The following is a 24,583-nucleotide window of genomic DNA, read 5'->3' on the forward strand; positions in this document are numbered from 1 at the left end:
GTGGCTCACAACCATCTGTAATGGGATCTGGTGCCCTCTTCTGGTCTGCAGGTTTACAGACAGAACACTGTGTATATATATGTATTTTTTTAATATTTATTTATTATGTATATAATATTCTCTAGAAGAATAGCCAGTGCTGGGCAGTGGTGGCGCATGCCTTTAATCCCAGCACTCGGGAGGCAGAGGCAGGCGGATCTCTGTGGTTCAAGCCTGGTCTACAAGAGGTAGTTCCAGGACAGGCTCCAAAACCACAGAGAAACCCTGTCTCGAAAAACAAAACAAAACAAAAAAAAAAGAATAGCCAGTGCTCTTAACCTCTGAGCCATCTCTCCAGCCCCCACCTGCTGAAGTTTTAAGCCACTGAATTAACACTGACTGTCCTAGTGAAAGACCCGGATAAATTCAGACCCCTCTTGCGAAAAGAGTAGAGCCAAAAAAATCTAGCAGGGAGAGAAGCAAAAATCTAGGTTAGCAGGTTCAGTGACTCCGTTCCAGGAACTAGCTGACCATAAAGTTAGATTATAATCTTGAGAAACAGGGAGTTACCCCTTGTGATTATCACTGGTATTTTCGGAATTTTCCAATGACGCCCTCTCTACCCTCTTTGGATTACTGGGTTATGGTTTCTTCCCTTAAACACCCCTTCTCCCAGCTACTCGGGGGTCGAACTCTACCCCTGCGTGGGAAATGAGTTTCGGCCCCAGTGCACTGGTTCCTGTCCTTGTCAAATAAACCTCCTGTGATTACAGCAAGGACAGTCTCTCCTGAGTTCATGGGGGATCGTGTTATCCCGAGACTTGAGTGAGAGTCTCTCCACTCGGGGGTCTTTCTCTAGAATGGCCTCAAACAGTGATTTACTAAGGATAACCGCGTGCACCGTGATCCTTCAAGGGCGAGCATTATCCAGGCAAAGAACAATGGACTACCAGGCAGTAGTGGCGCACGCCTTTAATCCCAGCACTCGGGAGGCTGAGGCAGGCAGATCTCTGTGAGTTTGAGGCCAGCCTGGACTACAAGAGCTAGTTCCAGGACAGGCTCCGAAAGCTACAAAGAAACCCTGTCTTGAAAACCCAAAAACAAAAACAAAACAAAAAACAATGGACTATCCAGTCCATTTTAATACACAGGACTTTTACTTTGTCAAAACTGCCTTGGGCTAGAGTGGCGGCTCATCAGTTTAGAGCACCTGTTGCACTTGAAAAGGACCCAGGTTTGGCTTCAAGCGCTGCTGTTTGTAACTCCAGTTCCAGTCCCAACACCCTCTGACACTCTCCTTTTAATTCTTGGGCTCCAGGCACACAAGTGGTAAACATACACACAATCATGTAAAACATGTATACACTTATACGATAAAAATGAATACATATTCAAAAGCAGCTGTTAGCTCTTCCAGAGGACTGGGTTTGATTCCAAGTACCCACCTGGTTGCTCACAACAATCTGTAACAACAGTTCCAGGCAATCTGACTCCCTCTTCTGGCTTCTCAAGGCACCATGCATGCACATGGAACACAAATATATATGCAGGCAAAATTTGTATATTTAAAAGGAAATAAATAAATCTAAAAATAAAAAAACAGAATCTCAAAACCAGGCAGCGGTGACTCACACCTTTAATCCCAGGATTCTGAAGGCAGAGGCAAGCAGATGTTCTACAGAGTGAGTTCCAGGAGCGCCAAGGCTACACAGAGAAACCTTGTCTTGAAAAACAAAAAGATAAAATCTAAACAAAACCAAACCAAAAACCACACAGGGTCGCACTTTGTAGCCCAAGCCAACCTTAAATCGGTCCATCCTCCAAAATCACTCCGCCAAATTCTGGGATTGCACGCGCCTTCTGTATCACCAGGCTGGAATCTTGTGAAAAGGTAACCAGTAATTGTTGCAGCCTGCTATAAAAGTGCTCAGGTTTCAGATCATCCGAACTCAGTACAGTGAGCAGACCTGACTGGTAAAGGTTTTACTGTTGACCGTAGCTAGACCTTAAAGGGGAAAGGCTTTTGGGGAGGGGGTGACAAAGAAAAAGGGGTTGAATTTCCAGGAAGGGAGACTGGCATGAACAAAGGCAAGATGCTTAGGAAGCGTGTAACCTTGATGACACCGAGGCCCTTTCTAGAATTTCTGTCTTCTCTCCAACACCTCAGTGCTTATTGAGTGCTTTCTAGGAGCGTTGCTTTCTTTGGATCCTTCTCCAGGTTCCCTTCTCGCTCGTCCTAAGCACACGGGGAGGTCAGCGACTGTGCCATCTTTGTGTGCCGACTGTGAGCACCCGCGCTGGAATAGAGGATGCAGTTAAGCGCGGTGGTGAGAACACAAGGACGGCTGTGCCAGCCTTTGCCTCCGCCAGCGGAGCTGCGGGTGTGTGGGAAGGCCAGGGACTGCAGTACACCAAACGCGCGTGTTCCGAGCGCCTGTATAGAGTTAGGTGTAGCAGGCTTCCCTGCTTGGGGCTCATGTTCAACGCGGGACAAGGAGGCTCAGAACGCTCGCGGCCAAGTCAGAGGCCGCAGGCCGGGAAGCTGGGCGGAAGCTGAACTCTAGCGGCGGCGGAAGTGCGGCTCCGCACGGGCAAGATGGCGGCGCCCAGGGCTTCCTCGTTCGAGTAGGTGGCTGGCTGCAGAGACTCGCTGCAAGTGGTTCAAGCGGAGAACGCAGGAGCAAGGTGTCCGATTACTTTGTCATTACCTGATTGGGAGTCTTTGCATAGCAGTGGCTGAGACCCCTGTGTCACATAGACCGGGGGCACAGCTCTTCATTTTCCGTGGCTTACGGGTGTGATCCAAAAGATGCTTAACTGGAGCCTTCGGCGCAGTCACCGGACAGGTTGTGTCCTCAAAGTGAAGGCTGCGGTGTAAGGGGCAGTTCGAAAACCCAGTGCATCCATTGTTAGTTTTCCTTCGCTTTTGAGTTAATTGTGATTCAGGGTGTAGCTTGTAACACAAATTGATTTTAGACAAATCTCTCCCGGAGTTTGTGGGGGGAGTACATTTGCTTCTTTACGTAGCACGGAGCTAACTGTTTTCATTCACTAAGGTTTATTTATATAACAGGTACTGTGGTAGGCACGTTTTGTGCAATAATTTTTTACTGTTGTTGTTTTGAAAGGTTTCATTTATCCCAGGCAGACCTGTAACTTCTGATCCTCCTGCCTCCACTTCCCAAATGCTAGGATTACGGGTGTCCCAGCCCTGTGCATTCTACAGTTGAAACTGAATTTATAAGAGCTTAAACAATTTGCCTAATTTTACTCTTAATAAGTAGTGGAGCTGGTATTTGATTATTGACTTACTGATTTCTAATGCTACTGCTAAACTACCCCACATCAGCCCTGTGAGTGTGCATATGTGTGTGTGTGTGTGTGTGTTTACTGGGCAGAGAAACCAAGGCCTTATGCATGCTAGGCAAGCATTGTGCCATTGACTACACCTGACTCTAAAGAAAAGGCTCAAAAAAGCCTTTTTAGGGGTAATGTTATTTTTGACTTTTTTGGAACAAGGCTTTGTTATATTATCACACAAACTATCTTGAGACTCTCAATCCTGCCTTAAACTCCTGAGTGCTAGGGTTATAAGTATAGCCAATCACAGCTGACTTTTAGTACTATTCCTTAAGTTATACGCTCATGATTATTTTGACATTTCTGTTCCCTTCAGTCCTTGTGTTAGGGATATTTTCTATACTGGCCTAGTAACTATAGTTAATAGTTATTACATATGATCCTGCATAGGACTGGATGTGTAGCACTGTTGTGATTCTGACCTATCTGGCTAGGTCACCACCTTGAATATGGGCAGCAGCACCACAAGGACTAGGGTACCAGACTAAATAAAATTAGAAGAATCAAAGGAAATGCAGCTGAGCATTCGCTCCACTTCCCAAGAATACATGTAAGCAGCTGGCACATGCTCATGCTCAGGTACCTTCCCTATCATAAGGCAATGTATCCTAAAATTGAAAGTCAAATTAAACCTTCCTTCCCTTAAGTTGTTTGCTCCTGTCAGTAAGAAGAAAAGTCAATAATACATTCTGTTAATTCAGGGCAGTTACTGAAGTCTCTCAATCAAGGAAATAATCTCCATTTGATATGCGAAGCCTCTCATTAGGTAAAAGGGTGAGGCCCTTAAGATCCAGTCTCCTTGCTTCTTATTGTTCTTAGCCTTTAGAAGATGGCTGGTGTACTGGGCTCTCCCATGTGCCATATTTTGACACTTTTTTATTACATTATTGTTCATTGTATTTTGTGAAGGTAGGCACACATGCCAGTGTGCTTGTGGAGGTCAGAGGACAGCTTGCAGGAGTTGGTACTCTATCTTGACCATGTGTGGGGATTGAATTTAGGCTGCCAAGCTTGGCAGCAAGTGTCTTTCTTTATTGATTTGAGTCATTGAATCCTTGTTGATATATTTGTTTATTTATTTATTTTCGGACAAGATCTCTCTATGTAGACCAAAATAGCCTCAAATTCACAGAGATCCACCAGCCTTTGCCTCCCTAAAGGCATGTTACACCATACCTGGTGAATTTATCTTTTTTTTTTTTTATTATGTATACGATGTTCTGTCTGTGTGTATGCCTACAGGCCAGAAGAGGGCACCAGACCTCATTACAGATGGGTGTGAGCCACCATGTGGTTGCCGGGAATTAACTCAGGACCTTTGGAAGAGCAGTCAGTGCTCTTAACCACTGAGCCATCTCTCCAGCCCCTGAATTTATCTTTTTAAAGTTTATCATTCAGTGGCTTTTTACTGCATATATAAGGTTGCTGCCAACATCTAGTTTGAGAACATTTTGAGAGTTTTGCCACGCACAGATTGTAAACAACCTAAATTGGCTATATATCCTTTTTAGTTGTTGTTTTGTTTTGTTTGAGACAGGGTCTCACTATGTAGCCTTGGCTGTCCTGGAACTCACTAAGTAGACCAGGCTGGCCTCAAACTCACAGAGATCCACTTACCTCTGCCTCCCAATTGCTAGAATTAAAGTCGTGTGCCATCACGCCAACTCTTATTTGTTTTTTGATACAGAATCTCAGGCTGACTTTTGAATTTGCTGTATAGCCAAGGATAACCTCGAAGTCTGTACCCTCTTGCCTTCACTCCCTAGTGCTGGGTTACAGATGTGTGCCACCATCCTTGCCTCTAAATAATTGTACTAGATTGATGGCCAGAGAGTACTGATGGAGAAAGAAATGCAGCCAGGTGGTGGTGGCACATGCCTTTAATCCCAGTACTCGGGAGGCAGAGGCAGGTGGATCTCTGTGAGTTCGAGGCCAGCCTGGTCTACAAAAGCTAGTTCCAGGACAGGCTCCAAAGCTACAAAGAAACCCTGTCTCAACCCCCTCCCTCTGCCCAAAAAAAAAAAAAAAAAAGAGAGAGAGAGAGAGAGAGAGAGAGAGAGAAAGAAATGGCGATGATGAGGAGTGAGTTTGCAGAGACTCATGAAAAACATAATCAGTGCTCGGTTATAAAGGCTGTTGTTCGATTGCTCCTAGGGGTTAATGAGAACATTCCCACAGCAAGAAGGACTGGAAGGAGTCATACAAAGGCCACAGCTTTAGTGCCAAGATGCTGTCCAGACCAAAGCCTGGAGAGTCTGAGGTGGACCTACTGCGCTTCCAGAGTCAGTTCCTCGAGGCTGGTGCAACTCCGGCGGTACAGCTGGTGAAAGGAAGTAGGAGACATGGTGATGCTCACCTGGACCAGCTCCCACCGCAGGACCGTCGGGATGTGGTGATGCTGGACAGTGAGTGCCTGCAGGATGGGCGTGAGGAGAGAGGGGTCAGCCTAAGAGAGCCCCTTTTTCTCCTGAGGTGGCTGAATACTGTCCCAGCTGTAACCTCTGTTGCTGAAAGTTTGTATTATTTTTATTTTTTAGCATTCTGTTTTGTTTGTAAGAAAGGGTCTCGCTCTGTGACTCAAGCTTGTTGGAACTCACTATTTAGCACAAACTGACTGAGAACTTGTGGCGGTCTTCAGCCTAATTCTAGAATACCAGGTGTGCACCGCCACAGGCAGCTCTGCACCTCTGCAGCTCCGCTATATAGGTGAAGAGGTTGAGGTTCAGAGAGGTTAATGTCCTACCCAAGATAACACAGCTTGATCCAGGACCCAGAACGTCTGTCTTGTTCTATGCTGCTGCCCCCAGCTCTGATATCTTCTTAGGAAAGTGTGGCTATACTCAACATCTGGGTTCTTTCTTTCAGATCTCCCAGATGTGCCCCCAGCTCTGGTGCCCGCTCCTGCAAAGAGAGCTAGACCTAGTCCTGGCCACACCCTGCCTCACAATGAAGACCCTGAGGAGAGGCTGAGTAGGCACGATCAGCATATCACCGCGGTTCTGTCTAAAATTATTGTACGTGTTAGTCCAGCCGGGGTGGCGGGGGAGATTCCATTTGGAGCAGAAAGGATTTATGAGCAGAGGGTGCTGCAGAAAGGTAGACTTTCCCACTCTGCAGTCAGGTTAGGGCTATGTTAGACCACCTAGGACAGATCCAACATAGGTTCAGGAACCCTTGGAATGAGGGTCCTGAGGCCAGTGGACTAGGCTTCAGCCTGGAGAAACCTGTGCATCTTCATTGTTTTGTGTTCCGTTGCCACAGGAACGGGATACAAGTTCAGTCACTGTGACTCTGCCTGTGTCCAGTGGTGTCCCTTTCCCCGCTGTGTTCCATTGCTCAAAGGAGAGACAGGTAAGCAGGGTTACCTTAGGTGGGGTCTCGTTAGGGTTTCTATTGCTGCAGCAAAACACCGTGATCAAAAGCAACTGGGGGATAAAAGGGTTTATTTCAATTACATTTCCATGTCATAGTTCATCACTGATGAAGTCAGCATAGGAATTAAACAGGGCAGGAACCTGGAGGCAGGAGCTGATGCAGAAGCCAGGGAGGAGTGCTGCTTACTGGCTTACTCCTTATGGCTTCCGCAACCTGCTTTCTTTTCTTTTCTTTTTTTTTAAAGATTTATTTATTATATATACAATATTCTTTCTGCATGTATCCCTGTGGGCCAGAAGAGGGCACCAGATCTCAGTACAGATGGTTATGAGCCACCTTGTGGTTGCTGGGAATTGAACTCAGGACCTCTGGAAGAGCAGCCAGTGCTCTTATTTTTTTTTTTTTAAATATTTATTTATTTATTTATTATGTATACAATATTCTGTCTGTGTGTATGTCTGCAGGCCAGAAGAGGGCGCCAGACCTCGTTACAGATGGTTGTGAGCCACCATGTGGTTGCTGGGAATTGAACTCAGGACCTTTGGAAGAGCAGGCAATGCTCTTAACCACTGAGCCATCTCTCCAGCCCAGCCAGTGCTCTTATTGTCTGAGCCGTCTCACCAGTGCCCAGCCTGCTTTCTTATAGATCCCAAGTCCACAGCCCAGGGGTGACACCATCCACAATGGGCTAGGCCCTCCCCCATTTTTCGCTAATTAGGAAATGCCTTATAGCCAGATGTTATGGAGCTGTTCTCTCAGTTGAGGTTCCCTCCTTCCAGATAACTCTAGCGGTATCCGTTGGCATAATGCTGTCTAGCACAGGTGGTACTCAAGGAGTTTCAGGGTAAATCTTCTCTAGGTACTTTAGGAAAGTTCTTTTCTCTGAGACAGGGTTTTTCTGTATAGCCCTGGCTGTCCTGGAACTCTCTCTGTAGACCAGGCTGGCTTCAAACTCACAGAGATCTGCCTGCCTCTGCCTCCCAAGTGCTAGGATTAAAGGTGTGAACCACCACCAACTGACAAGGAAAGTCCTTTTTTTTTTTTTAATTTTAAAACTAAGCCAGAAGCAGAGGGAGGCAGTTCGAGACCAGCCTGGTCTACATAGTGAGTTCTAGGACAGCCAAGGCTACACAGAGAAACCCTGTATTGGAAAACCATTAAAAAAAAACTTTTTTTTATTTATATGTATTTTATGTAGTTGTATGTATATAACTATTTATATGTATGGGTGGATGTGTGCACACAAGTGCTGATGCCCACAGAAGTGAGTTCTAGGCACTCGTGAGCTGCCTGCTGGGGTGCTGGGAATGGAAGAATAGCGAGTGCTCTCAACTGCTGAGCCATCTCTTCAGTCCTCTTCAAAATTTCACTTTTATCTGGTGCCGGTGGAGATCAGAAGAGGGTTTTGAAACCCACGGAACTGAAGTTAATGGATGGTGATGAGCCATTTCTGGATGCTGGGAGTTGAAATCAAGTCCTCTGTAAGAGCAGCAAGTGCTCCTAATCACTGAGACCCACACAGTTGTGTTTGAGACAGTCTCCTAAGAGGCTGGCCTCAGACTCACAGATTTTTTTTTTCCTTAGCTTTCCCAAGTGTTTGAAGGCTGCCTGCTAGGCAGGCAATAAGCCCTGAGCTGTATCCACTGTCCAAGTCCTATTTTCTTTTTTTTTCCTTTGGTGTGTGTATGTATATGAGTGTATGATGTGTGTGCATGAGTTGGTGTGTGTGAATTCTGGAGGTCAGAAGACCACCTCAGGTGTCATTCCCTGCCTTCGACCTTCTTTAAAAGAGCTAATCTTGGTTGTTCGCTGCTTTGCACGTCAGGCTAGATGGCCTTTGGTTTTTGTTTTGTTTTTTCTCTCTATGTAGTCTTGACTGACCTGGAGTCCAGTGTATAGACCAGACTGGCCTTGAACTCACAGAACTCACAGGGATCCAACAGCCTCTGTCCCTAGTGTTGTAATTAAAGGTGTGACCACCACACCCAGCTTTAAATGGCCTCTGAATTTCTAGGGATTCTTCTGTCTCTATCTCCCATCTTGCTTTAGAAATGTTGGGATTACAGATATGTGCTAATTGTGCCCAGTTTTGCATGGGTTATGGAGATACAAACTCAGGTCTTCATGCTTACAGAGCAAGTACTTTTACATGGATGTAGGTGTGTGTGCACGTGTGTTGTATGTTTATATGTGTGCTCACAAGTGTGTTCATGCCTGGGTACGGAGATCAGAAGAAAACCTGTAGGAGTCAGTTCTCCTTCCAACATGTGGCTCCCCTGGATCAAACTCATGTTGTCAGGCTTCAGGTCCCCTTACCAATTTAGCCATCTTGCTGTTCCTCTTTATTCTTCTGAGGTAAGGTCTCATTTCTCAGTCTGGCTTCAGACTTGCTGTGTAGCAGAGAATGTCTTGAGCTCTTCTTCTTTCTGCCTGCACCTCCAGAGTGCTGGGTTTCAGATGTGTACCTTCACATCCCAGAAGTTCTGCTTGCTCTGAGAAAGTTACTTTCCTCTTCATTGCAGAGCCTTGGTTAAGGAGCTAAGGAAGAGCAGGTAATAAATTTCAGCAGCTTGAGTTGTTCTCTTTGCCCTGCAGGGGAAATCAGGAGCATCGGGTAAGAGGAGCATCTTTGCCCAAGAGATTGCAGCAAGGAGGGCGACTGAAAACCGGGCCTCAGCAGCTGGGGAAGTTGTCCCCAACCTAGACCCACCAGAGGGTGAGTGCTGGGCTAACATGCTTAGATTAGTCTTTTTTGTTTCTTATAAATGTGGTTTCTTTTTCAGATTGTGGTGAAGTGGGGCAGAGACAGATGTAATGTATTCCAGTCTGGCCTGAACTCACCGTCTAGTGGAGGATGATATTAAAATTTGATCCTCCTGCTTCCCTGTGCCACCAAGCCCAGTTTATAGGGTTATAGGGATCAAACCCAGGGCATCATGTATCCTAGCAAGGATGTGCATGCTAGCAACAGAGCTACAACTTCAGCTCTCAAATGTAGTTTATTTAGTCTTTCTGTCCTTTTATCTTTGTTTCCTTGCAGAGGTCCAGGTTCAGTTCTGAGCACCTATATGGTGACTCATAACCATCCACAACTCCAATTCCAGACCCGGCTAGCCTCAAACTCACAGAGATAGCCTGCCTCTGCCTCCCGAATGCTGGAATTAAAGGCGTGCACCACCACCGCCTGGCATTTTGGTTTTTGTTGTTGTTTTGTTTTGTTTAGGCCTGGCTATCCTGGAACTTGTAGACCAGGCTGGCCTCTAATTCACAAAGATCTGCCTGCTTCTGGCTCTCAAGTGCTGGGATTAAAAGCATGTACCACCAGCACTTGACAAGAATTATTTTTAAATAAAGAAAGAATAAATAACAGCTATGTAGTGTCTGATGGCCAACACCTTTAGTCCCAGCACTCAGAAGGCAGAGGCAGGTGGATCTCTGAAATTGAGGCCATCCTGGTCTACAGCTCCTTCAAGCATACTTTGAATTGACTTCAGATAGAAACTACTAAGGGAGGGTTAGTTATTAATTCGGCCTCTAGTCCTTGAGAGCTACATTATCTACAGAATTAAACAAGAGGCACTGGAAAGATGGCTCAGTGCTGAAGAGGAAGTGCTGAGGTGAGGTTAGTAGTGTCTGGTCGAGACTGTAAAGAATATTGACCAGTTTTCATTAGTGATATGGAAGGGCAAGAGGTAAACTCCTGGTGGTGGATGGCTACTCAGGATCTGATGATTCAGAGGGAAGTCTTCCCATATAAGTCTTAAGGGAAGAGTGACTGAGAAGCTGCCACCTCGCCTCCCCAGAATGTCTGGAATGCTGTGTGGTTTCCATTCGGTGTCCAGCAAAATCCCAAGTTCATCACTGGTCTCTGGGACTGGTTGACTTATTGAAGAGACGAGGGTCTAGGTAGAGCCAGGAGGACAGAGTAATAACGTTGATTACTTTATAATGCTTCTTTCAGGTGCTGTGCCCTCTGAAACACTGTTCTCCAGGGACAAAGGCAGCCAGTTTCCAGGGGGCAGCCATGACTTCCACAGATCGAATCTGGTCACAGGGAAGGGGCTGAGGAGCCAGGCTGCTGAGCAGGAAGTCCAGACCATCCATGAAGAGAATGTTGCAAGACTGCAAGCCATGGCTCCCGAGGAGATCCTGAAGGAGCAGCAGCAGTTACTGGCTCAGCTTGGTAATGATGCTAGATCTCCCTGCTGGGACCAAGCTAGCAGCAGCTGTTACTCTGAGTGCCGGGCACTTTGTCGCGTGTGTGTTTATTTTCGTAGCTGGGATTGAACCCTGGTCCTTACATATTCTAGGCAAATATCCTATCATGAACTGTACCTCTAGCCCCTAAAGGAGCTGAGGGAAGCAGTGAGCCACTACAGCATATAGGACAGACTTGTTTTGAGTATTTATTTATTTAATGGCATTGAAGATTGATGTGCTATATGCTGAATACTTTCATGCATTTTTTCCGTTTTATTCTTAAACTATTCCTCTACTCCTGAGAGTGATAGGTATTAACTTAATTTTACTAATAAAAAAAACAAAAATAAAAAAATAGCCCAACAACGGTGGTGCATGCCTTTAATCCCAGCATTCATGAGGCAGAGGTAATTTTGAGTTCAAGGCCAGCCTGGTCTATAGAGCAACTTCCAGTCTACACAGAGAAACTCTGTCTCAAAACCAAAAACAACTCAGTCTCTGCTGCTCAGGGTGGCACAGGCCTTTAATTGCAGCACTCTTGAGGGCCAGAGTTTATGCTCAGCTACAAGTCCAGTTTGAGGCCTACTGTCTCTGTGAGACCGTTCCTCAAAAATCCTCAAAAATATAAAACGTGGAGCTTGTGTGATAGCTCAGTGGGTAAAGGTGCTTGCTGAGCAAGCCTGATGACCAGGGTTTGATTCCTGGAACCCATGTGGAAGTGAAAGAGAGAATTGATCCCACTGAATTGTCCTCTGACCTCCCCATTGCACCATGGCACTTATAACCTCCCATGTCCCCAGTAACAATTTAAAAAAATCCATAAAGGGGAAAAAAAGAGGCTCAGAAATTTAAGAACTTCTCCACAAGTCACATTGATGGTGAGAACTTCAGAAGGAATTAATTGTGGGGCAGCAGGGGGTGTTACAGGGAACCCAGAGCCTTGCAAGTGCCAGACAAAGTGCTCTACACATCTGGTCCTGCGGATTCAGTCTGAGTTAGTGCTTCTGACTGGTCTATCCACCCCGGCCCCATCTGCATCTCCGCACGAGCTGTCGTAGTTCCTGCTGTGCCTTATTACAGCTGTATTTATCCTCTGGTGTACCTACAGCACTTCCCGTTGTACACAGGCGAGTGTGGTCTGCCACGCCTTTCTCAGAGTCAGTCTTGTTCCGCACGGTATAGTGAGCGCTTATGGAGCGTGTGTTCAGTTTTTAGTGAATCTATGTACAAACTGACTGAAAGAACTTGTTCATCTAAGTGTTTTCCTTTAGGCTCTAGTCAACATTCACTAAGCCACAGCTGCTTCAGATTTCTGGCCTGGTGGCCAGAGTGGTTCAGAGGACTGTGGAGAGCAGGGCCATGGGGGTAGTCAGGCCCCAGGGGCTACAGGTGTGGGCTGGCAGTGTCATTACAGAGCCACAGGAGAGTGCAAGGGTCCTGGACCAGCCTGGGAAGCAGTTTGTCTTGTCCTTGGCACCCAGAGGTGGACGCTCTCAGCAGGTGTCAGGTGTGGGGAAGGCTAGGGAGTGCCCACCCTGCTTCTTATTCTCTCCCCCTTTACTCCCAGACCCCAGCTTGGTTGCCTTCTTGAGATCTCATAGCCATGCCTTGGAGCAAGCAGGAACTGAGGACCCCAAGGGGCAGAGCCCAGGAAGACCCACAGTTCCAGTCGCTAAAGAAGAGCCCATCATGTCAGCGTCTACCAGTGAGCCCATGGAGGAGGACAAGCTGGAGCCCAGAGCCCCAGGTGGGGAGGAGAGACACAAGAGTAGTGAGGAAAGCCAGGCGGTGGTGTCGCACACCTTTAATCCCAGCACTTAGAAGGCAGAGGCAGGTGGACCTCTGTGAGTTTGAGGCCAGCCTGATTTCTACATATCAAGTTCCAGGACACCAGGGCTACAGAAGAGGGGAGTGGGCTGGTGAAATGGCTCAGAGGATAAAGGCACTTGCCTCCAAGCCAGACAGCCCAAGTTAGATCCCTGGAACCTACATGGTGGATGAGAAAAGCCACTTCCGAGGAGTGTTTTGTTACTTACACACACACACACACACACACACACACACACACACGGAAAAAAAAAGTAGAAAAGACTGTCCTTCCTCCATGGCCTGGCTGATGGGGAGGAGAGGTGGAGATGGAAGGTTAATCTTCATTAGTGCTGTAATTGGCTCAGATAGCCCTCATTTGCTGGTGCGCACACTTCTGCTTCTCATCCTCTTACCACTACTCCCTCCCACCTGAGGAGGCAGCGAGGTGCTACTGACGCTCGCTCCCTCCCTCCCGAGACAGGCATCTTCCTGCTCTTGCTGCAGGTGCACAGCTCCTGCTTCCTCCCTCTTCTGTGCTGCAGGGGGATGGCAGGGCCAGGGTAAGGGGAGAAGAATCTGATGCAGGACTAGAGACACGCCAGACCAGAAGAGAGACCAGTGGGAGCACTTATTTCCCAGAAACAAGATTATTCCATTAGGGATTACAAGAGAGGAAATTTCATTATGACCCGGAACCTCCTGCTCCTGGAGGGCTGCTGGGCCAGCCAGGCAGGTTGAGTGGGGGCGGGGTGGGGGTGGGGAAGCTGGAGGATGTGGTAGAGGTGTTTCGAAATCCTGCACCATTGGGACAGCATAGCTGCCCCCTCCTCTTTTCCCTGTTCCCTTGCTCCTTCAGTGGTCTGGTACCAGAGAGGACTGTGGTACTTTCCTTGGCAGAGGTTCTTCCTTTTCTGTTCCTCCTCTTTCTTTTCTCCTCTTTCTCTCTCGATCCAGGACTAGCCGTGTCTGCTAGAGTTGAAACATTCATCCAGTTCCCAGGAGCTCCAGCCCCCAAACCATACCATTGAGCCATAGCTGAGGGTTGGAGCTGCTAGACAATGCAGAGGGCCTGTGGCAGCTGCCCTCTGCCAGTGGGGAATCTTACGGGAGAGGTGAATTGAGTCCCTTGAGGAATGCTGTGCTTCTGCCTCCCTAGCACTGAAACTACCCGTGACCCTCAACAAAGAATGGCTCCATATGGACACAGTTGAGCTGGAGAAGCTCCACTGGACACAGGACCTGCCCCCGCTCCGACGGCAGCAAACACAGGAGGTGAGAGGGACCAGGTGGATGGGGACGCTGCTCTTCTGTGCTCTCAGCTTCTCCCATCTCCTGCCTGGCCCTGAGGAAATGACCCTCATTTCCAGTCAGAGGTAGCGCCCAGGCCCAGTCCGAAAAGGCTTGAGTGTGACGGAGAAGTCGCTGCTGTGTGAGCCCAGCTCTTTTCTTTCTCTTAGAGAATGCAGGCCCGATTCAGCCTTCAAGGAGAGCTCCTGGCACCTGATGTGGACCTGCCCACCCACCTGGGCCTGCACCACCATGGAGAAGAGGCAGAGGTAAAGCGTGGGCATGGGACCCAGAGAGGACTGGGAAGCTCTTGGCAGGTGTGTTAACATCTGTGCAGAAAAGGATATCTGGTCAGTTGCCTTTAATCTGTGTGCCGTGTTCCAGCTCATGGCCTTGCTATCACTCAGTTCAGAGTCAAAATGCTGTTCCTCCTACTGGCATCTCGTTCTGTTCTGGAACTCAAGAGCCAGGCCTTGCGTGCTTTCCCTTAGACAGTTCCAGCCCTCATGGGACTGCCATCCTGATTTTCCTTACCTTTCCTAGGTCTCCTTTGCTCATAGGATACGGTCCCAGCTCCTAGCTTGGCAGCACAGCCTATTATGGACCCCCTAGCTCTGCCCTCTCTACTGCTGTACCACTCTGCTGACGGCCACATGGTCGCCCTATTTTCACAGCCTCACAGGGCTCACTCCCAGCAACGGCTGCACCCTTAGTCCATGCTAGGCCATTGAAGCTCTACCCCTCCACCGAGACCAGATTCCTTTTCCACACCTGTCTTCTGCTTAGAAATTAAACATCAGCTACTGGGCTAGAGAGATGACTCAGTGGTTAAGAGCGCTGGCTGCTCCTTCAGAGGTCCTGAGTTCAATTCCCAACACCCATGTGGTGGCTCACAGCCACCTGTAACTGTAGTCTCATGGGATAAGCTGACCTCTTCTGGTGGACAGATAGATGTACATGTAGACAGAATATCCATATACATAAAATCTTTAAAAAGAAAATCCAGCAGCTACTGCATCCCTGTCTGCTTTCTGCCACCGTTGCTGTGTATGTCCTGTATTCTTTATCAGCTTGAGGCTCCCAGGAGAGCCAGAACTAGATATCACTGGCTAATGCTGCCTTTTCCTCGACATCTTCCTGGGTGTTTGGGGGACTCTGCCCTGTTCTTGATTCCTTTTGACTTTTTGTCCCTGCACCAGAGAGCAGGGTACTCTCTCCAGGAGCTGTTCCATCTGACCCGCAGCCAGGTGTCCCAGCAGAGAGCCCTAGCACTGCACGTGTTGTCCCAGATCATCGGCAGGGTAAGTGGACTGCGGGCCTGGTTCTCCCTAGCTCCACCGCACCCCTCACCCCTTGGCCTTAGAGTCTTTTTCTTTTCTTTCTTTTTTGCTTTTTTTTTTTTTTTTTTTTTTTTTTTTTTTTTTTTTTTTTTTTTTGCTTTTTTCGAGACAGGGTTTCTCTGTGGTTTTGGAGCCTGTCCTGGAACTAGCTCTTGTAGACCAGGCTGGTCTCGAACTCACAGAGATCCACCTGCCTCTGCCTCCCGAGTGCTGGGATTAAAGGCGTGTGCCACCACTGCCCGGCTTAGACTCTTTTTCTTTGCACTGTAGGTCAGACTAGGAATGGGGCAAATTCAGGGTCATGGGCCAGCAAGGCCCATACAAGTTCTGCATCTTCAACAGTTTTTTCCCCCTGATCCCAAGGCCCAGGCTGGTGAGTTTGGAGACTGCCTAGTGGGCGGTATCTTGCGCCTCCTCTTGGATGCTGGTTTCCTCTTCCTGCTTCGCTTCTCTCTGGATGACAGGGTAGACGGTGTCATCGCAGCAGCCGTCCGGGCTCTTCGCTCCCTACTAGTAGCTCCTGGAGATGAGGTATGTCAGGGGTAGGAACGGGGGTTCTGCTCCTCACTCTGGGTATGCCCTTTGCCAAGGCTTTGCAGGCAGAATGGAGAACAGAGAGCAGCTGGCAGCCTCTTCTCAAAGCCACAGTCCTGGGAGCCTTGCCTCTGCTGTTGGTGTGTCGGGAGAAGGAATTTTGCTCTACCTTGGAACCATTTTCATGCCTTTCCGTCTCTTCCCAACTCTGCCCCATCCTCCGGCAGGAGCTCCTTGACAGCACCTTCTCTTGGTATCATGGAGCTTCGGTGTTCCCTCTGATGCCCAGCCAGGAGGACAAAGATGATGAAGGTGAGGATGAAGAACCCACAACCAAAAAGGCGAAGAAGACCCCTGAGGAAGAAAGCCGCCCTCCCCCCGACCTGGCCAGACATGATGTCATCAAGGTAGAGGGCAATCTACCTTCCAGGTCTTGACCTAGTGGGCAGGTTTATTGGGCAGGAGAGGTCTAGACCTGGGTCTTCACCTCATATGGCAATGGGTTTCTTTCTTTTGAGTACTAGGGGCTCCTGGCTACCAACCTGCTGCCTCGGCTGCGCTATGTGCTGGAGGTGACTTGCCCAGGGCCCTCTGTGGTTCTTGACATCCTGGCTGTCCTTATCCGCTTGGCCCGGCATTCCCTGGAGTCAGCCACGAGGGTGAGAAGGGGAGCAGGGCGGTGAGTGGACAAACAACCCCTGGGCTCTTCCTTCTTTATTTTGTGGGTTTTGTTATTGTTATTTTTGTTGTTGCTGTTAATTTGAGATAGGGTCTCATTATGGCACGGGCTGGCCAAGGGCTCATGATATAGCTCAGGCAGCCTGGAACTTGTGGAAGTCCTTCCTCAGCGTCCCGAGTACTGAGATTATAGGCATAGCCATGGTATGTGCCCAGCTGGAGGGGCTTCATCTTGATCCTGTCTGCCTCCCTTTTCCTCCTGTCTCCTGCAGGTTCTAGAGTGTCCTCGGCTAATAGAGACCATAGTTCAAGAATTCCTGCCTACCAGTTGGTCCCCCATGGGGGTGGGACCTACTTCCAGTCTATACAAAGTGCCCTGTGCTGCTGCCATGAAACTGCTTAGAGTCCTGGCCTCAGCTGGGAAGAATATTGCTGCCCGACTGGTAAGCAGGACCCAAGGCAAAAGTTGGAGGGCATAAGACAGGGCTGATTTGGGCTAGATTAAACATGATCCATTAATTCTGGACAGCTACCTCACCTCACCTTCCTCTTCCTCTCTGGTCCAGTTGCTCAGAAACTCAACAGAGACCAGCAGGCAGGAGCCTGGGCACCTGGGTCTGTTGGACCTAGTCTGGTCTCATAACGTAGGGAAGGTTCTCTGATGCAAAACTGATCCAGAGTTGCTAGCTGCAGATAGGCACTTGTCACCTGTAGCCTAGAAAAGGTACTTAGCAAACACTGTCCAAAAAGGAGGAAGGAGTGCTGGCCAGTAGGCGGTTCAGCAGGTAAAGGCACTTGCTGGCAAGCCTGATGATCTGAGGCCGGTCTCCAGAGCCCACAGGGAAGGAGGAAGGAGATGACTTCCATGTGCATGCTGTGACATGCGAGCACCTGCAGCCCCAAATCAGTGCTTACAAAAGATGAAGAAGGGCCGAGATTCTTTCACCCCTGCCCAGAGCCATAGGCCCTGTGGCCCGACAGAGACTTAGAGTGGGACCAGCCTGAGCCTTTTTCCAAGAGAGAGCCAGAGAGCAGTTAGGAAATGCTGCTGCCACACCTGTGCTCCTCTCCAGTTCCGCAGCTGTGACTTCAGGAGCCGTCTGAGCCGGTTCCTAGCCGAAGCTCCACAAGAGCTGGCCTTGCCTGCCAAGGAGGCAGAGGTGCTGAGCACGGAGGCCTTCCGTCTGTGGGCCGTGGTCGCTTCCTATGGCCAGGGTGGCCACCTTTATAGGTGAGGAAAGCGGGAGTAGGTCTCTTGTAGAGCCCTCCGTTGTGTGTTTTGAGTCTTACTGTTACTTCCTTCAGCTTTGTTCAGGGTCCAGAGGAGGGGAGGCCAAGAGTGGTGAGCGGATGTCTCCTGGATGACGCTTGGGAGTCAGGACCTGCTAGGGAAGGGAGGGATGTCTCCTGGATGACGCTTGGGAGTCAGGACCTGCTAGGGAAGGGAGGGATGTCTCCTGGATGATGCTTGGGAGTCAGGACCTGCTAGGGAAGGGAGGGATGTCTCCTGGATGATGCTTGGGAGTCAGGACCTGCTAGGGAAGAGAAGGTTAGCTACAGTCTTTGACAAAAGCATTAGTACATTGGTGAAGTCAGGTGTCAGATCCGTGCTGGGGGGCAACCTGGAGGGTTGCAAACGTCCCAAGTTTCAGGACATAGCAGTGCACAGTGTCTCCACCCTGGGGCTTTCTCCTTCCCGATGCTCTTTCACCAGATGGAAGCTCCTGGCAGGCCTGTGCTTTGTGCCCTCATCTTGGTCTCTTCGTACAGTGAAGGCCAGTTGTTCTTCCCCAGGGAGCTGTACCCAGTGCTCATGCGGACCTTGCAGACCCTGCCTACGGAGCTCAGCACCCATCCCCCAAAGCCAGTTTCCATGCAGCGAATGGCCTCTCTGCTCACGCTTCTTACCCAGCTGACTCTGGCAGCTAGCAGCACACATCCTGAACCCAGCAGGTAGGCCAGGTGCTAGCCTGTCGGCAGGCATGCCCAGCAGCAACCCAGAACAGGTGGGAATGCTCCTCCACAGGGAGCAAGGCGGCAGGACCCACACCTTTGCCCCTTTTGATACTCCGGCAGTGACTCTGCTGAGACCTGCGTGTCGGCCATCCCTTCTTCCGTCACCTGGACACAGGTATCTGGACTTCAGCCACTGATCGAGCCATGTCTAAAGCAGACCCTAAAGTTCCTGCCCAGACCTGATGTATGGAATGCCCTGGGCCCAGTGCCCAGTGCCTGCCTGCTCTTCCTGGGTGCCTACTACCAGGCCTGGAGCCAGCAGGTGAGTGTAGCCTGCCTGTCTTTCTCTGCATCCTACCCTCTTCCTCCTGTTCTGACCCCACTTCCCCACTCCTTCTCTGTTGGCACCTCTCCCCGTCTCTGTGGCTTGGGGTCGGTATGTATAGATGTGGTGCTGGGAGTGGAAGAGTGGAACCCGGAGCCTCACACGTGTAGCTGCTTCTCTACTGAGCCCACCTCTCCTTTTCTCTTCTACCTGTGTCTTCCTGCTGCTGTTTCCCAGGAACTTTGTTGATGGGACCTGAGCCCCCTGAGCAGCAGCTCAGCTTGTCTTTTCTTCTAATGTACCCCTAGATGTTGTGCACTGGAGGAAGCTCAGGGCTGTCTGTCCTTCAGAAAGGTCAGGCTGTGGAGGCTTCCAAACAGATTTTTTTTTCCTTTGAGGTTCTTAGCATGGCGGGGGTTGGGGGGAGTCTGGGTCTATAGGATGAGGAAAATGGGTGTTTTGGCCTATCAGCTTAGTGCCCCTCTTGGCCCTCCAGTCAGATCTGTGCCCAGAGGATTGGCTTCAGGACATGGAGCGCCTGTTGGATGAGCTCTTGCTGCCATTGCTGAGCGAGCCTTCTCTGGGCCGTCTGTGGGATTCCTTGAGGTATGCTCTGGTGGGTGGCTGGGGGAATGTGGGGAGGAAGCACTTCCTCTCCTGAGGGGTCCTGGGTCTGTCTTCCCCATCCATCCTAGGAAGTGGCCCCTTAGGGGCCCCGGCAGGGAGAACCCTTGGGACTCTGAGGAACATGAGCACTGATCTGCACAGCCAGGTCCTGCTTTTGTTCTCCAGACCAGAGTCGGCTCAGCATCTCCGTTCTCCTCGCAGGCACTGCTCCCCGCTCTGCAATCCACTGTCCTGTGCTCCTGCTCCTGAAGCCCTCCCCAGCCTTGTGTCCCTGGGCTGTGCAGGAGGTTGTCCCCCTCTCAGTATAGCTGGCTCAACCTCACCCTTCCCATTCCTCACTGCCCTCCTCTCTCTCCTCAACATTCTGGTCCGGATCCACAAGGGGCTTTGTGGACAGGTAAACCTTGGGTGCCTGTTTAGAGGTTAGGCATGGGGCAGAGGTAGCTGGGGTGGGAAAAGGGAGAGGTGGCCAGAAGAAGGGTGGCCTTGTTTTTCTGAGTGGCTGGGAGGGGACAGCCATCTGGGGAGCCCTGGAACACATGAGAGTCAGTTTCCAGGTCTGAACAAAGGTGTTTCCTCAGCTGGCTGCTGTGCTGACTGCCCCAGGACTCCAGAACTACTTTCTCCAGTGTGTGGCTCCTGTGCCTGCCCCACAGCTCACACCCTTCTCTGCCTGGGCCCTGCGCCATGAGTACCACCTGCAGTACTTGGTGCTCTCGCTAGCCCAAAAAGCGGTGGGTTCCTGTCTGCAGAGTCAGCCCCCACCCTGCTGTCCTCCCTACATCTCCATCGCCTGGGCCATTTCTGCTGGAGCATGCAGCTCCTACTCCAGTCCACGCTCCCTGGCTTCTGTCCTCCATCTCCCTGTCCCTCTCCTCACTCAGCTCTGCTTTGTTCTCTCCCTGCCGCCCTCCCGCACTGACTAACACCATCTTTCTTCCTTAGGCCACACTGCAGCCACAGCCAGCCACCAGTACTGCCCTCCACCATACCATGGCCTTGGCCCTGCTGAGCCGGCTGCTGCCTGGAAGTGAACACCTCGCCCAAGAGCTGTTGCTGAGCTGTGTGTTCCGGCTGGAGTTCCTGCCGTGAGTCCAGGGGTTTCAGGCATTTGGTGTTTGGCATTTTTGGATGCTGCTGAATTTTATTAACAAAACAGCATCTTGGAGCCAGAAAACCTAGGTTTTAGTCTCTTTCCTTCACGTATTATACTTAATTTGTTATTCCCTTAGTGAAGTGAAGATGAGGCTACTCATCTTTAACCTACCCAAGAATGATGAGACTTTACAGTATGACAGTGGCTAAAAAATTGTACCATAAGCCAGGGATGTAGTTAGCAGTGGCCTGTGGCATGTGTGAGGCTCTGATTTGAGTGAAGGCCTGGCATGGTGATGCGCACCTCTCGTCCCAGCACTTGGGAGGTAGTAGCAAGGAAATCAGAAGTTCAAGGCCAGCCTTAGCTACCTGTCAAATTCTAGGTCAGCCTGGGCTACATGAGAAAGAGACTGTCTCAAAAGCAGATGAATGAATGAATGAATGAATGGGAACTGGGCCAAACACCAGAATGAGGCTGTCCCATAAATAAACAAGTAGGAGCTGGGTGGGACACATCGTAATCCCCACACAGCTAGGGATCAAGCACAGAAGTTTAAGTAAATTTGTCTCTGCCCCATCTCCTAAGTGCTATGCAACACTGGTGTGAGAGGCAGTTGGGGCAGAAAAGCACACACTGAACTCGGAAGCCCTCAGGAGCTGGCGGCATAGCCGTCTGGATGCTGTGGTCCCAGCCCTCAGGTTTGGCTTTTGTGTCCTGTTACAGGGAGAATGCGTCAGGGGGTCCAGAGGCAGCTGACTTCTCTGACGGACTGTCTTTAAGGAACAGTGGGGACCCTCAGTGTAAACGAGGGGCTCTCCTAGTTCAGGCTTGCCAGGATCTCCCCAGCATCCGCAGCTGCTACCTGGCCCATTGTTCACCAGCCAGAGCCAGCCTGCTGACCTCCCAAGCCTTATACCGCGGAGAGTTACCCCGAGTTTCAAGCCTGCTACTGCCTGTACCTAAGGAGCCCCTGCTGCCCACTGACTGGCCCTTCCAGCCATTGATCCGCCTCTACCATCGGGCTTCAGATGCTCCCTCTGGGATCCCTGCTGCTGACACCGTAGGCATCGCCATGCGAGTCCTACAGTGGGTGCTGGTTCTGGAGAGCTGGCGCCCTGAGGCCCTCTGGGCTGTGCCTCCTGGTGCCCGCCTGGCACGGCTCATGTGTGTGTTCCTGGTGGATAGCGAGCTATTCCGAGAGACTCCTGTACAGCATCTGGTGGTAGCTCTTTTAGCGTGGCTCTGTCGGCCCCAAGTCCTGCCAAACCTCAACCTGGACTGCCCACTCCCTGGCCTGACGTCGTTTCCTGACCTCTATGCCAGCTTCTTGGACCACTTTGAGGCTGTCTCTTTTGGGGACCACTTGTTTGGGGCCCTGGTCCTCCTCCCGCTGCAGCGTCGGTTCAGTGTCACCTTGCGCCTCGCCCTCTTTGGGGAGCACGTGGGGGTCTTGCGAGCCCTGGGCCTGCCACTGACTCAGGTATATGTCCTCGGCCTTACAAGGGCCGCCGTGCTGAGCCTGCGGGGCTCTGGCGTGTCGGGGTTCCTCATTTTACCTCTTGGGAGCTTTGAAGGCGTCAGGATGGTAGAGAATAGGAGGGTTTCTACCATGGTATCTGGCAGAGAGTAGGCATTGGTATTAGCAAGGTTCCCTTCCACTTGTAAACTCTTGTAGCCTAGATGAAAGATATGCTAAGACCAAAAAACGAAACCATAGATCTTAATCACCCAGATTTAAGGTAAGTCAGAGTTCAGAGAATTTTTAGAACAATCAGAGTGGACTTTCTGTAAGGAAGAAGTGTTATTGGGAAGAGAGGTTTGGCCTGGTGGGGAAGTTTGGGGAGAGTTTGACTCTTTTGGGAAATGTCTGTGAAGCACTTGCTGGAAATAAAGCTAAGAGGCAAAGTCCTAACGGGTGGTGAAGCCCACGCTGGGCATGGTGGTGCACGTCTTAACCCAGCATGTGGGAGGAGAGGCAGGAGGGTCTCTGTGAGTTCCAGGATAGCAGGGCTGCTACACAGATAACCCTGTCTCCAAAAACCAAATAAATAAGTAAATAAATAAATAATGAAATAGTTTTAGAGCCAGATATGGTGGCGCACACCTTTAATCCCAGTACTCAGGAGGCAGAGGCAGGCAGATCTCTGAGTTTGAGGCCAGCCTGATCTACAGAGTGAGTTCCAAGACAAACAGCCACACAGAGAACAGAGACTGTCTCGTGCCTTCCTTTGTACCCCAGGCTGGCCCCATCCTCTAGATGTGTTCAGGAATGATGAGCATGTGCTTCCACTCCCAGCTCAGTAACAACTGTTTATATTTTTTCTAGTCTCTTTTGAATGCTTGTATATTTTTACAAAATAGGAACTACTGCATAGAGAATTTTTTTCATTTAGCCCTATATCATAAGCATTTGTCATCATTAAATAGGCTTAAGAAATCAATACTGTGTGTGCTGGAAATGTATCCCAGGGCTTTATCCCGCCCTACCCAGCACTAGTCTTTGCCCCTGAAGACCTGCTGCTCTGGCTCCTGTGGCCGGGAGTCACCCACCACTGTCCTCTGCACACATCTCCACCCTCGCCCTCAGAGCTCATTCCCTCCCTCACAGCTGCCTGTGCCCTTGGAGTGCTTCACAGAGCCCGCCGAGGACAGCCTGCCTCTCCTTCGGCTCTATTTCCGGGCCCTGGTTACTGGCGCGCTCCGTCCCCACTGGTGCCCTGTCCTCTACACTGTAGCTGTGGCTCATGTCAATAGTTTCATCTTCTCCCAAGACCCAAAGAGCTCAGTAAGTCCCATCTCCATATTCAAAGAGTGGGAGGGGAGCTGGTGGTCCAGTTGGGAAGGGGATGAGAGTTAACCAGGCCAGTGGTGGGTATCAGTCCTCGGCTAGGTACCACATCTCCCTCTTGTGCTCCTAGGATGAGGTGAAGGCTTCCCGGAGGAATATGCTGCAGAAAACGTGGCTGCTGGCAGATGAGGTAGGACTGTGGGTATTGGGAAGATGAAAGATACAGGGGCTTAAGGAACCAAACCTCAACAGACTCACTACCCACTTCATGGTTTTGCCCTCTCTACAGGGTCTGCGGCAGCATCTCCTCCACTACAAGCTTCCCAACTCCAGCCTCCCAGAGGGCTTTGAGCTGTATTCCCAGTTGCCTCGTCTGAGACAGCAGTACCTTCAGACATTGCCCACAGAGGTGCTTCAGAATGGAGGATTAAAGACGTAGGGCACTTGGCACCAGCTTGAGATGGATATATTCTCCTGGGCCTTGACACTGGAAGTCTGCTCTTACAGAAGAACACCATTTCATGAGGGAAAGTGGGGGACAAGGGAACACACGGCTCGCCTTCCTGCGAGCACATTGTTTGAGCCTTTTTTAGAAATGGAAGGAATGCTTATTCCACCCGATACTGGAACTCAGGATCTGGGGCTTTGAGGGCTGTGCTAGGAGCGGAGGGTGACTTAGCTGTTTACCCCACTGAGGGCACAGAACAGGCTGAGTCCCCTCTCCTCACCTCCAGGGTGTGTCATTGCTCTACTACCCATTGAAATAAATTCTTTTCTACTCTAGCTGTTCCAGACTGTTTTGTAATGTTGGATTATCTCAAGGAGAGAGGTGGGAGGTAAATGCAGTCTCCATCTGGAGAAGGGAAGATGTGTCCTGCAAGTCTGTGAGAGTGACAGAGTGGGTGTGGGTCCTGGAGAACTCTGCAGGCCCCTGGAAGGACAGGGGTCAGCCAAGCCAATGTCGGCCTGATGTAGTACTTTCCGTATGCCACTCCAGTAGGCCAGTTTACGTGCATGCCTCTGTGTGTATGAATGGCGCGTGTGCAGGTGGCCACAGAGGCCGGAAGATAATGTCGGACCCCTGGAGCTGGGGCTATAGGTGGTGGTGAGCGGTCTGCTGTAGGCACTGGAAACCAAACTCAGGTGCACTTAACCACTGAGCCATCCTCCAGCCCCACAGTGGACTTTCCTTAGTAGGACCATGACTGGGAGGATAGATCTAAACATAC

General features: G+C 50.1%; 1 protein-coding gene across 2 annotated transcripts; it reads left to right on the forward strand.

Moving 5' to 3' along the window:
• Positions 1-2,529: 2,529 nt before the first annotated feature.
• On the forward strand, positions 2,530-24,137 carry Rpap1 (RNA polymerase II associated protein 1). 2 transcript variants are annotated; one of them, XM_050134082.1, is made up of 25 exons: positions 2,530-2,664; positions 5,494-5,744; positions 6,205-6,353; positions 6,601-6,690; positions 9,310-9,430; positions 10,676-10,897; positions 12,482-12,661; positions 13,880-13,995; positions 14,181-14,279; positions 15,210-15,311; positions 15,621-15,881; positions 16,112-16,291; positions 16,409-16,543; positions 16,835-17,005; positions 17,636-17,793; positions 18,357-18,515; positions 18,639-18,840; positions 19,340-19,449; positions 19,672-19,867; positions 20,052-20,204; positions 20,416-20,558; positions 21,290-22,046; positions 23,175-23,351; positions 23,485-23,544; positions 23,644-24,137. In XM_050134082.1, exons 2-25 carry the CDS (start codon positions 5,567-5,569, stop codon positions 23,791-23,793), a joined length of 4,269 nt encoding a protein of 1,422 aa, XP_049990039.1. In that variant the 5' UTR covers positions 2,530-2,664; positions 5,494-5,566; the 3' UTR covers positions 23,794-24,137. The 2 variants fall into 2 exon arrangements, with proteins under 2 accessions (XP_049990039.1, XP_049990040.1); XM_050134083.1 differs by having other exon boundaries at positions 15,714-15,881.
• The last annotated feature ends 446 nt before the right edge of the window (positions 24,138-24,583 follow it).

The sequence above is a fragment of the Alexandromys fortis genome, unplaced genomic scaffold, assembly GCF_014885135.2.
Source record: "Alexandromys fortis isolate MF-2015 unplaced genomic scaffold, M_Fortis_MF-2015_v1.1 scaffold_6, whole genome shotgun sequence".
Classification (NCBI taxonomy): Eukaryota; Metazoa; Chordata; class Mammalia; order Rodentia; family Cricetidae; genus Alexandromys; species Alexandromys fortis.

What these genes read in the sequence shown, in the direction of transcription:
- Rpap1 (XM_050134082.1), top strand. Translation starts at nt 5,567, where the DNA reads ATGCTGTCCAGACCAAAGCCTGGAGAGTCTGAGGTGGACCTACTGCGC. An exon ending in ATTGCTCAAAGGAGAGACAG is followed by an intron (nt 6,691 to 9,309) that starts GTAAGCAGGGTT and finishes TTTGCCCTGCAG; the next exon opens with GGGAAATCAGGAGCATCGGG. An exon ending in CGTGGCTGCTGGCAGATGAG is followed by an intron (nt 23,545 to 23,643) that starts GTAGGACTGTGG and finishes CCCTCTCTACAG; the next exon opens with GGTCTGCGGCAGCATCTCCT.